Raw genomic sequence first — 13,848 nt, 5'->3', positions numbered from 1 at the left:
CTCTGAAGGAAGTCCTCTATTTAGATGTAGACTCTGCAAAATAGTTGCATGTTCTCTCCGTGCTCACGTGGGTTTCCTCCCGGTACTCCAGTTTTCTCCCACAGTCCAAAGACATGCAGGTTAGGCTGATTGGAGAGTCTAAATTGTCTGTGGGTATGAATGTGTGAGTAAATGGTGTGTGTGCCCTGCTGTCGTGAGCCACGGGCTCCTTGCCAAGCTCAGACCTCACGTTCCCACAAGCAGTACCTCACCAGGAGGTGTCTTGGGGACAAACTCTCTTTTCCTTTAAGTACTCCGAACGTCCTGGAGCCCTGGTAAGTTCTACTGAACTTCCAGCCCAGTGTCGAAGTGAAGGGTGTGATGCAAATCTGGTATACGATTTCCTGTATTCACTGTATTCCTCTAAAATAACCTTTATCACATATGATTATAGTAAGATATACTTTATTATAATCAATCAAAAGAATAGAGTTATACAGCTGACAGGTTAAACATCATCTTTCAGTTTGCTAATCACATACAAGTTTCATATACCCCTTTAATTTACCTTTCCACCAGATGTTAAATTCAAGGTACACCCCTCAAATACCCATCATCCTCTTTGGCCTTTACCTTATCTTATGGCTCCCCCTTCACGGAGATAAAAGCTACTGAACTTCCATTAATACAATGGGTACGAACACCCCTAATGTCTACTACTTATTTATATCGTATATAGTATCTTTCTAAAAAATATAAGACATAAAAATAAAAGGAAACTTATAACGTTGAACTTCTATGTGCTACTTTTCCTACTTCTACAAGTAATATAGATTATAATTACCACTCAAGCTTGATTATAGTTGTTCTGCGTTGCTCTTTCAACATCAGTCCTGTTGCCACAACTCTTGGGCTGAGTCCGCACCGCGTACATCACTCCTCTCTCCATATCCAGATCCTGGAGTGGCGCGCAGAGGGAGCGCGCCACTCCAGCTTGACTACAGCTGTCCTGCGTTGCTCTCTCCTCAACAGCCCATAGATATCTTCAACAGCAAAATTCTAAGATGCCATCCTAAGGTCTAAAAGCTTATTCCTTATATATTCTTAACTCGTATAAAAGTGTACCTTTTTTTGATAAGAAATGTCCCCAGTATACCGAGTGGGAAGACATTTATCTCTTATGCAACTTTTTTAATGAACATATTCATCACTATTGTTTGTCTCACTGTCATTTTCTCATACCTCAAAGGAAGTTTCCCCAATACAATACATGTGCCCCTCCGGTTGGGAGTTTCCACCATCTCAATATACGAGTGGAAAAACACTAGCTCTTTTGTATTTTCTTAAGGAACCTATTCATCACTGGTGTCTGTCTCAATTTCATAGTCTCTCCTTGACTTTCTCCACACCTTGACCTCATGCAAGCCCGAAGTTAGTGCCTGCCACCATCTCAATACACTCTTCAGGTGCCCTTTTTTGTGGCGCCTTAAGGGATCTACAAAGGACATCCAATTAATAGCCGAGTGTAAATCATCCCCCAACTCCTCTACAGTCAGTCCTTTGAATCTATCCAATAAATTATCAGATTATCATTTCCCCATCATCTATATTGTTTTCCTCATCTTTTTGCTTTAACCTTATGCTCCTCCCCTGTAGGGTTGGGGTATTCCCCGACTGCTCGCTCAGCATGTTGAATCTCCTCCAAGGTCATGCTGGAACTCATTCTATGCATGGCCTCAGTCAGAACTTTAACCTTGCTCCTTAGTACTCTAAATCTTCAGACTCCTCTGCTGACAAGTAGGGCTGCTCATTATCTCTGAACCGCATATTTTTCCTCTTATGGGCGTTCTTGCTACCACCTCAATGGCGTGTGCGAGGGGTTAACAATGCATTCCTGCCTAACCCAACCCTGTCAATCTCTCATCAGGGGGGCCTAGGGCCGGGTCCTCGACACTGCGATGGACTGGCGACCTGTCCAGGGTGTATTCCTGCCTTTCGCCCAATTCAGGATAAGCAGATTAAGATAATGGATGGATGGATGGATGGACTTTGCAAAATACATTTTTAGTTTTTTGGCCGATGCGCAACAGACTCCACGTTCGTATTGAAAATGCTTGTCTAATGCAAGCCTAACAAATTCTGAACCATTATCATTAGCTAAAATGCTTTTTAGTCATCATTTCTGTAACATTCCCGTAGTCGATTCTTTGATGAGCTGAAGTTATACTGAATTGTCCTACACACAGATGGGGGTAACACATATACTCTTCTACTATGTTACAAATCATGGTCAGAGATGGTTGTACTTGGGCTCATGTTATGGACATATGAGACAATGATCAACCTGTGCCAGAGTGATTACTTGTGCCAGTACTTGCCACCAATAGTAGGACGCCTGGTGTTTGATCCTGGGGGTAGCCTTCAGCGAGCAGGACTCCCAAACTGGTGATGAGTTATTGCTACCTCCTGGAGCTCCAAGCTAGCGCCACAATGGCAATATTGAAGTGCTATTCACCAGGCGGTAGCACCAGCCCTACAGACAGGTATGGACACAGCTGTGATTGATTGTCATGTGATCGATTACCTAATCACTGGGCTATATAAGAGGCCTGGTCGTCAGGTCTCTGGAGGAGAGTCGGCACTGTGACATGCTGTTTTGTGGGCAATGGTGCAGGAGCATGTGTTGCATTTGGGTTGCCAGTTTGGCCTGATATTGTGTTTAAGAACATCACACATTACACATTTTGTACATTTTTGTTTATTTTATTTTATTTTTTATAAACAGCAGTAGCCAAAACCTTATTTCTACTTTTTGTGTCTGTTCACATTGTGCCGATGGCCTCCCGAGCACAGCATCACAGGTACCTATTAAGCCATTGAGCCCTGGCAGGTGATAAATAGCAGGAAGTCAAGCTAATCTTCAGGGATCTCTACAGAGAAAGAATTGGATGGGTTGAAGATACAACAATGGAAAAAACTAAAATGGGTCCCTCTTGAGCTTTAATGTCAGTAGATATGTCACGCTGGAAGGATTTGGAGTCACAAAGGAGGTGGAATTACACCACTTCTCTGATGCCAGTGATGATAGCAATGGCACAGTGTCCTATCTCCTATTGACTAATGACCTTCTCAGTGGAATTAGGTGACACAAGTGTCAACCCAGCGGATCAAGCCTCAAGAGGGGTGTACCGTGGAGAAGTTACTTCAAATTAAGAGCTGGATTCAAGGACCAGAATACTTTGAACCCAAAGAATGAATGGCCAGAACATCCTGATCAGTCTAATCAGTTGAAGGAAAAAGATGAGATGAAAAGAGTCACAGTTTCTGTCATCCATACTCAGGAAAGCTTGGATGCAATGAATGTCATCAAATATTTCGGAGCTAAAAAAGGCCTCAGTCTAGTTCATGCGCTTGGGAGAAATGTTACTCCACCTGAGTCAGAAAAGAAGAGAACTGGACTCCAGGAAACCATCAGCTAGCAAAAGAGCGATCCTGCTAAAGTGAGAAATGCTTAAATGTAAAAATACATCATAAAAACAGAACGCTTAGTGTGGAGGACTTATCTAAGGCAGAGTTAAATCTTATTTGTTTTAGTCAAAGGCAAATGTATGGAAAAGAGATTGCAGCTTTGCAACAAGGTAAAGTTCATGTGATGAAAGACAAAGTTGGATCCTTATCTTGAAAACAGGGTGTTGAGGGTTGGTGGAAGACGAAGCTGATCCGCAATGCCAGAGCCCAAGCATCTGGTGATCTTGCATCAGATTACCGCCCTCATTCTCCAAAATATACACCAAGAGACTGGTCTTATGTGTGGTTGAGAGTATCATCAATGATCAACCGATAACGACAACCTCCTCTGGTCCTCTGTTGAAGAATCAGCCAAGCATTCCTCCAGGTGTCTTTGTCAAAGAGGACTTGTATGTACGTCATCACTGGAGACAAGTATAGTACTTGTTCTAGCACAGATGGACCCAATAATACTTACCCACCTTACAGACAAGGCAGAAATAGTCCATCCTAAGGAGAAATCATGAAGTGCCCTAATCCAGACAAAGACTAGTAGAGTGGCCCGTCACAAAGTTTTGCCTACTGCATGAAGTAAAGTAGAGACTAACTTAAACAATATAAGTGTTTAAATTAATGTAAAGTAACAGCTCTAGTTACTTGTTTAGACTAGTAAAAAGCCAGAGTGGTTTTTTTTTAGCAATGAAAAGAAGCTGTTGAGCTTGGCAGCAAATTCGTTTTTGACTGTGACATTTTATTTTTCCCAATATTGGTTTATTCTCTTATATTGCATATTTCAAAGAAAACATTAATACTAAGAATGGAGTAAATCAGGTTTGTCTTTGAGTCACGCATCAACTTTGTTGTACGTTGCTCTGGATAAGAGCATCTGCTAAATGCCACGTAATGTAATGTAATGTAACTATATGTGGAAGAGCTTACCACACAGAAGCTGAACTTAGCAGCAGTTAGCAAGAATATGATCACAATCATACGGTAGGCTACCTAGTTATTCTTTCACCTCATATAGGCTAACAAGACTAGGTTAATATGAGTGTGGTTTTCAGAGCAGTGAGCACTGGTCAGAGCTATATTATTAGCAATATTATTATTTAAATAAAAGTTTTATTGCCTGGACTAGCTTCTGGCAATGGCAACCAGCTCTAAAGTTAATTATTTTCGACCTGAAACTTATTAGCAGAAATATAACTTCTTGCAAGAGATGACCTTTAAATATGGTATTAGGTGCCAAAATATTTTGTGAAATAAGGTGAGATGAGGCAAACTAAAAAACAATGTTTTGAACATTATCAGACAATTACCCATTTAGTAGTTTACCACGTGTCCTCCTCTAAAAATCCCTTGCCCCTCTTTGGCTACCGCATGTACTGGGTAAAACAGATGCTCAATATGGATAATGACCCCCTAAATGTGGACTTAACTACAGCTTAACTTCTTCTCAGCATACAACCAGCTAGGGGTATGGTATTAAAGTGATGACAAGGAGCATTTTAGATAATTAAATTATGTTTCCAATTGTTTAAAGTTTATTTGGCTTGCATAAAACAACACACATTTTTTCAACTGTGTTTCAGTAGACACACTGAAATGTTACACACAGGCAAAAACAGTTCTTGAGACTTTATGCCTAAAAAGGTTGATGATGAACAGAAAATATATTTTGAGATGCCTAAGTCTAAATTGAAGACTGCCTTTGAAGGCCTTGGAATTAATCACTCGTCACTCATCACTAGTGAATATTTCTCAGGAAGACAGTGCAAACACCTTTGACTCCGCAGTAGAGGGCGCTTTCAGTGACTTGACACAATGTTATATTGGTAAGCATTTAAATACACTGCTTGTAAATAGGACTGCTTTTAATAATGAATGGAATTTGAAATTGTGGGACGTGTTTGACCGGTAGAAGGGGGTTGGGTATTGCACAAAAATGTCAATCAATGGTCATCAATCAATATATTAGTATACTCGTACTTGTCTTAATTATAGTTATTTTTTCTGGACCTGTTGCTGCCAGAGGGGAGAGCTAGGAGAGGGAGGTTGAGAGGGAGAGGTGGCCCCCTGGGAGACGTGACGGGAGAAGTGAGAACAAAATTTCAAGAGCATTTCTGGACACTTTTTCCAGGATAATGTATTAAACAATATATATTATTTTATACCGCATGAGACCCATAATATCATTTGGGTACCATATGCACTTTTGGAGTCTCCAAATGGCCTTTTTGGAAACCTGCAAAGCCATAGCTTCGGAACAGCAATGAAGAATGCTCATTTATATTATATATTATTATATTGTTATCACATTTGAAATAGAATTTGTCCATCATTGTGGCTGTGGCTCCATCATGTTTGTGAGCCCACCATGGACAGCCAATGTAATATTAGACAAAGGGCACCTGAGTAAACAGAAAACAAATTCTAAAATGATGATTTCATTTATTTAATAAATAAACCCATATAATTAAATAAATGAAAAAATCTTATAAATAATGTGTTTGAGTTTACTCACGTTCCCTCTATCTAATATTGAGTTGAGGAAAGGGGGTGTTAAATATAGTGTATGAATATAGTGTATTAAATGCAGAGTATTCAATTTGAGTGAACTGTGGAAACAGTAGCCTGCCGATTGTTATAAACTGCTGTAGTTATTGTTTGAGTGTAGTGAGAGCAAGAGTGCATTGTTGAAGTGGAGTGTTCACCTTCTTCCGCTGTAATCTTTCCTGTTCCTCCTGCAGTTTCAGCAGCTCGCGCTCCTGGCGATGTCTCTCTGCCTTCTTTCGCACCCGCTGCTCCATCTCCTCCCTCTGCAGAGGCAATACACACAGATTGCATACATTTTTTTTGAAAATGCAAATAAGAGCACCTACATTGGGCTCCAGAATAGTTACTGACACATAGGGTGGCCTGTAGCGTAGTGATTATGTTACATGTTTGGGACACGCTCAGTTGGTGGTTCGATCCCCAGTGTAGCCACAATAAGATCCACACAGCCGTTGGGCCCTTGAGCAAGGCCCTTAACCCTGCATTGCTCCAGGAGAGGAATGTCTCCTGCTTACTGCATTCAAAACTTCCGTCCGGTATCTCTCCTTCCTTTTCTATCCAAATCCATTGAACGAGCTGCCTCCAACCAACTCTCTTCCTTCCTCTCTCAGAATAACCTGCTGGACCCCCACCAGTCCGGCTTCAGACCTGGCCACTCGACGGAGACTGCACTCCTCTCTGCCAACGAGTCCCTTCAGGCTGCATGAGCAACCTCTCTCTCCTCTGTCCTGATCCTTCTTGACCTCTCTGCGGCGTTTGACACGGTCAACCACTCCATCCTCTTAGCCTCCCTGGCATCTACAGGGATCTGTGGCACAGCCTTAGAGTGGATCCAATCTTATCTCTCTGGCCGGTCCTCCCAGGTGTCCTGGGCTGGAGGAGTGTCAACCCCTCGCCCCCTTGTTACAGGAGTCCCCCAGGGCTCAGTCCTCTTCTCCATCTACACAAGATCCCTTGGCCCCGTTATCTCTGCTCATGGCATCTCCTATCATTGTTATGCCGATGACACCCAACTCTTTCTCTCCTTCCCCCCATCAGACACACAGGTCTCTACCCTTATCTCCGCCTGCCTGAGAGACATCCAGAGCTGGATGGGCAACCACCATCTAAAGCTCAACCCAGATAAGACGGAGGTGATCTTCATCCCTGCTTTAACCTCTCCCTTCTGATTTCTCCATCTCACTAGGGGATACCACAGTGACCTCATCCCCTAGTGCAAGAAACCTTGGAGTGGTGATGGACAACAGGCTATCCTTCTCCAAGAACATTGCTACGGTGACCCGGGCGTGCAGGTTCTTCCTGCACAACATCCGGAGAATCCGACCCTTTCTCACCACCTACTCCACTCAGCTCCTTGTTCAAGCAATGGTCCTGTCCCGCCTGGACTATTGCAATTCTCTGCTGGCTGGCCTTCCAGCATCTGCCATCAGACCCCTACAACTCATCCAGAATGCTGCAGCCCGTCTGGTATTCAATGTTCCCAGACATTCACATGTCACCCCCCTGCTCAGCAACCTCCACTGGCTGCCTGTTATGGCTCGCATCAAATTTAAAACTTTGGTGCTCGCATACCAGGCAGTTAAAGGATCAGCCCCTGTGTATATTCAATCCCTTATCAAGACCTATACACCAACAAGACCCCTCTGTTCTGCCACTTCGTGCCGTCTGGCGCCTCCCCCTCTCCACACCTGCACTTCACGCTCACGACTGCTGTCTGTCCTGGTCCCACGGTGGTGGAATGACCTCCTGGTGAATGTCAGAACGGCAGAGTCTCTGACCTCCTTCTAGCGCAGACTGAAGACCCATCTCTTCAGGCTACACCTTTCCCTCCCCAACTCACAATCACTGTGATTAGCCTGAGACCGTAATGGCACTTATGTATAGATATCGTTACTTGTATAGGTATTGTTGTTTTTATTGGCTGTTGTTGTATTCTAGCTGCCAACAGTGGTATGCTAGTTTGAAAGCTGATTGTACTCTTCAAGGGTTCTGAATTTCTGTATGTTTACACTAGGACTCGGAACTGTACTGTCCTCTCAGGTCCTCTTTGCACTTGTTCTTGTGTTTAATTTGCACTTTGTTGTACGTCGCTCTGGATAAGAGCGTCTGCTAAATGCCATGTAATGTAATGTAATGTAATGTAATGTAATGAAATATTACCTCTCACGTATCATATATGAAGAGTTAATTTGCAAAAATGGATAAAAGCCTCTCTTACAACGAATAAACAAGCTGTTTGATTGATGCTCCCTGGAGTGCCCAAAAAATATGATTTAGGATGATAAATATAAACGGAGATGTTGTTGTAAAATAATCCCTCAAATATGTAGACGAATTGTTAAACAATACTTCATGTTATTAAATGTATTCTCATAAATAATATGGTGAACAGTCGGACAAATTGCGCTGCACTGATGCCGTTTACAATGCGTCAGTCGGGCAGATACGAGCATATATATATTGTCATATATTGTTATGATATTCATATATTATGTTTTATAATGTGTTTATTGTTATACATTTTTGTTCGTTTTTTTATCTCTTAATTTTGTCACTGTGTTTTCAATGGTGCTAGACAAATAACGTGTATTATTATCATTATTATTATTATTATTATTATTATCATCGTCATCATCACATTCGTTGTGCAGAACTGTTCGTCATTTACAATCAATCAGGATAATTCCCACACCTGTAGCTTTTCAGAGGCAATCAAATGGCTGAAATCCCTTTTCTTGGCCTTCTTTTCAGCATTTGCCATTGTCGTCTTTGTGAAATGCATATTCATTAGGGGGTTTCACTGCCTATTTATAGGCAACTGTGGGCGGGACATGAAGCTGGCAAAGTTGCGCCACATTTAGAGTTGATTGTGATTTATAAAGGAAAACTGGCGTGGGACGTGCGTATGCACTGTTTTATAAATCAGAATATTTTTTGGCGTACGCACGTCCTGGGTTTCATGCTTACGCAACCTTTTGACGTGAATCCTAAGCACAGTTTTATAAATGAGGCCCCTGACCTCAACTGGGAGTTCGTTCCACCACCGTGGAGCCAGAACAGACAGTCGTGAGCATGAGGTGGAAGTTCGGAGAGGGGGAGTTGCCAAGTGGCCTGTGGAGGCTGAACGAAGAGGTCTGGCAGGGGTGTAGGGTCTGATGATTTTTTGTAGGTAAGCTGGGGAAGACCCCTTAACTGCTTGGAAGGCTAGCACCAATGTTTAGAATTTGATGCAAGCCATGACAGGCAGCCAGTGGAGGGAAGTAAGCAGGGGGGTGACATGTGAGTATTTGGGAAGGTTGAAGACCAGACAAGCTGCTGCATTCTGGATAAGTTGGAGGGGTCTGATGACGGATGCTGGGAGGCCAGCCAAGAGGGAATTGCAGTAGTCCAGGCGGGACAGAACCGTTGCTTGGACCAGGAGCTGGGTCGAGTAGGGGGTGAGAAAGGGGCGGATTCTCCGCATGTTGTATAGGAAGAACCTGCATGACTGGGTCACCGCCGCAATGTTCTCGGAGAGGGACAGTCTGCTGTCCATCACCACGCCGAGGTTCCTTGGACTGGGTGATGGCGTAAGTGTAGTGTCCTCTAGGGAACTGGAGAGATCCAGATGGGGAGAGGTAATAGCAGTGATGAATATAATTTCAGTCTTGCCTGGGTTGAGCTTTAGATGGTGGTTGTTCATCCAGCTCTGGATGTCACTCAGGCAAGCAGAGATACGGGCTGAAACCTGTGTATCAGATGGTGGGAATGAGATGAAGAGTTGGGTATCATCCGCATAGCAGTGGTAGGATAGACTATATGCAGTGATAACACGGCCAAGGGAACGAGTGTAAAGAGAAAAAAGAAGCGGGCCTAGGACTGAGCCCTGTGGCAAGGGGCTGAGGTTGATACCGTACCAGCCCAGTCAACCTGGAAGGAGCGACCAGAGAGGTAGGACTCAATCCACTCCAGGGCTGTGCCACAGATGCCCATTGCTGACAGGGCGGACAGGAGAATGGAGTGATGCACAGTGTCGAAGGCAGCAGAGAGATCTAGAAGAATGAGGACAGAGGAGAGGGAGGCTGCTCATGCGGCATGGAGTGATTCACTGACGGAGAGGAGTGCGGTCTCTGTCGAGTGGCCAGATCTGAAGTCAGACTGATGGGGGTTTGGCAGGTTGTTGTTAGAAAAGAAAGAAGAAAGTTGACTAGAAGCGGCTCGTTCTATGGTTTTACATAGAAAAGGAAGAAGAGATACTGGGCGGTAGTTCTGGATGATGGAGGGATCCAGAGTAGGCTTTTTTAGCAGCAGGGTGATGTGGGCCCTCTTGGAGGATGCTGGAAAACAGCCAGAAGACAGGGAGGAGTTAACAAGGGAAGTGACAAATGGGAGAATGTCAGGTGTGATAGTCTGGAGAAGAGAAGAGGGGATAGGGTCAAGGGCACAGGTTGTAGGGCGGTGGGAGAGCAGGAGTTGAGAAACATCAGCATTTTCGGTCCAACCCCCCACGCACCCGTCTCAGATGCTTGGTGCAACAATTAAACCTTTGTGAAAAAAGGGGTTTGAATAACATTTATTTATTCACAAAGCATATTCTTTTTAAAGCAGTATATTAGACAATGAGAGAATGTGTAAATAAATGAAAGTTTTAAAATGGTTAAAAAAAGTCGTGCCATGCAGACAGTACTAATAAATAAAGAAATGACTAATGTTAAAGGTACAATAAGTAAAAAAACATTGTTACAAGACCATTGTAAATCCCTTCCTATCATTGAAAAAGGCTCACTGACATTAACTCTCTGCCTGTGTTTATAGTCCTTAAATTTGTGTTTCAAAATATACAGTTGACGGACCTACACTCTGTACCAAAACATTGTATAGCTGTACAATAATTCAAGCTCATTGGTTGAAAATTGGTTCTAATTGCCACAGCCTATGGTGTGTGTTTGTGCAATTCCTCTCTTGACCATTAGGAGTCCAAAATGACCTATTCAACCTTTAAAACAAGCAAGCAAACAATGATCTAAATGTGTGAATTGAATAATGTGTGTTAAAGGCCATTTTTAAATGGATATGAGAAAAGCCTTATATCCTTATAAAGGTTTAGCAAAGTTTTAGCAAGAAAACATACAACGATGTACCCCTTATAATGTGGTTTAAAACAAGCAAAAAGACTGTTTTAGAAAAGGACTGTATTATATTTCTATTAAAAGCATGACTGCAGTTTGTGAAGTGACAAAGGCTAACAAACAGACAAATGTTATAAACTCGACTATAGAGCAAACAAGCAAGTGAGCATGTACGAAATAAGAAATTAGTGCTTTAATGGTACAGAGGATGCTGATATGAAGTACCAGACATATGTCATCTTTCTTAGGCATGTTGTTAGATCAACATGTTAAACCATCAGATTTTTTTGTATGCTGTTATGATTTTATTCTGGATTGGACTGGCTAATACAATAGATGCAGAACACATGGATATTGAGGTTACATTTATGCATCCATATTACCCAGTAATATCAAAAGCATAGCTTTTATTTCCCAAAAATGAAACTAATAATACACATTTTTCTGCAGCAGCAATAGGCTACTTTTTCTTACAGAACAAATTAGTGGATATTGCCAAATAAATATATAATTATAAAAAAGATTTTTTGTTTTTCTGGTTCTTTTTGACTTATATCCTTCAACAGTCTTTAAACATCCCAAACTTGACCATCATAAACTTTCACTGATCAGGTTGCTTTTATTTTTCTAAGCTATACCATTTATCTTTTTTAAATAGATAGAAGCTGTCTTTACAGAGTAGGCCTAGAAATACCGGGTAATTGCAGTGCATTGCCGGTAACAATGTAAACATTCTATAGTAAAAATTTAAATGGTGGAGCTAGTGCCAGCTGAGTTGCACATGTTTTGATCAATGATCATGTCGAGAATGACAACAAAAGAGCACATGATGATTATTATTATTATTATTTATTTATTTATTTAATGTATTTTTGATTAGAACATATTGTGAAGCATGCTTCACGGATGTGCTTGAAAATGCATCATATATCCGCAAATATCCAATCATGCCTTTTATGGCTTATAAGGTCTCTCTTATAAGGTATATAAAATGTGTTTGCTTCACGAGTGTGGGCACTGTTTTGTGAAATCTGAAACAAATTAAGAAAAATGAATAAATAAATAATAGCCAGGGATATTATCTGGAGAGCACAATCACCTACATGTCCCACATGTTCATACATTTACCCCCGTTTTGCTAATCACACATGTTTTGCTTATCAATGGCCTTACCTATAAGTCTTAGAAACACAAGAAAAGTGGAGTTTGAGTAATATAACCCTACTGTTTGAGTGATAGTGAATCAGCATTTCCATGGGTAGCTTGTTTCCGCAATGCATTACATTACATTACATTAGAAGGCATTTAGCAGACGTATAACGTACAAAGTGCAGATAAAACACAAGTACAAGTGTGAAGAGCAATGCAATTTTGAAGACTAAAGTGTGTGTCTGTGTGTGATTGATTGTGGTATACGGTTGATTAATAAGCCTGCATTTTTGTATTTAACATAAAATGTTTGGAATTTTTTTACCTAATCTGTATTACAGGCACATGTTTAATGAAAAAAAAACAACCTACGGGACAGACATCAACTCATCCCTGCAGGTGGTCTTCTTAAACTGCACACTTATGCGGTCACACATAATTACTTGTTAATAACCACATTTTATATCCCCTGTAAAACAAAGGTAAAGCTGACTCATGGCCCAGATTTTATCCTGGTTCATTAGAAAAAATGTTTATGGCTTTTGTTAAACCCTCCCATTATGCTTTTGGTTAACTTGACCCAATTCAGTGTTTGACATCTCTTAAAAACCAGTTTTATATTGATACTGTACGATTTTTCTAATTTTATAATTTGGTGGAATTAAATAGTAAATATGCAATAAACACAACTGTTTATTAACTGTATCAACTTACAACACAAATGTGTTGTGCAATGTTATTTTGTTTTGTTTTCTTCTCACTTGCCTTGCCTGGGGAAGAACATGTATGGATCCACTCTATATGCCACAGCTACTTCTAAATTTAAACAATTGTCCCTCACATGCCTAGTACTACTGTAAATAATGATATGGGACGAACAGTCCAAATTATCTCCTGGAATGTGGGGGGGATTAATGGGTCAGTTAAAAGAACAAGGATTTTTTCCCACCTAAATGATCTTAACTCAGACATTATTTTTTTACAGGAGACTCATTTGTGTACTATTGATCATCAGCAATTAAGCCGACCTTGGATAAACTCAATATATCATTCTAGATTTGTTTTTAGAACAAGAGGAGTAGCAATAGAAAAATGTTCCTTTTAACCCTGCAGAAACTATCTATGATAATAACGGGCACTATGTAATTGTGGCTTGCACTTTATGCCAACATCCAGTTGTGTTGGTAAATGTGTATGCCCCTAACCACAGCAATGTAGACTTCATGAAGAAGCTCCACACTTTAGTCCCTAGACTACATTCTCATTACTTGATGCTCGGGGGAGATATGAACACTTAACACATAAATCCACTCTTGGATAAATCAAACCGCAAGAACGCAACCCCTTCTAAAATGGCGCAGACCTAAATCACAATTTATGAACCTTGGTGATCCCTACACCCAACGGATGAGCAGTTTTCCTTTTTTTTGCATGTTCACAAGTCTCACTCTCGCATAGATTATTTTATCACAGATAAAACACTTCTTCCACCAGTGGCTACCACTGAATATTTGGCAAGGGTTAACTCTGATCATTCTCCTCTGGTATT

At 41.3% G+C, this 13,848-nt stretch overlaps 1 protein-coding gene across 2 annotated transcripts in view; it reads right to left on the bottom strand.

Annotated features, from left to right (window-relative positions):
* The window catches only part of LOC133127229 (MAP7 domain-containing protein 2-like), an 87,422-nt gene that overhangs the window by 36,501 nt on the left and 37,073 nt on the right, over positions 1-13,848 (bottom strand). For both annotated transcript variants that reach the window (XM_061239951.1, XM_061239952.1), the window contains one exon: positions 6,201-6,305. In XM_061239951.1, coding sequence (XP_061095935.1) covers positions 6,201-6,305 — 105 coding nt within the window. The remainder of the gene's footprint in view (positions 1-6,200; positions 6,306-13,848) is intronic.

This window comes from Conger conger, chromosome 4 (genome assembly GCF_963514075.1).
Source record: "Conger conger chromosome 4, fConCon1.1, whole genome shotgun sequence".
NCBI lineage: Eukaryota > Metazoa > Chordata > Actinopteri > Anguilliformes > Congridae > Conger > Conger conger.
Note: the sequence above shows the minus strand (reverse complement) of the source record. Positions and strands in the feature narration are given on the sequence as shown.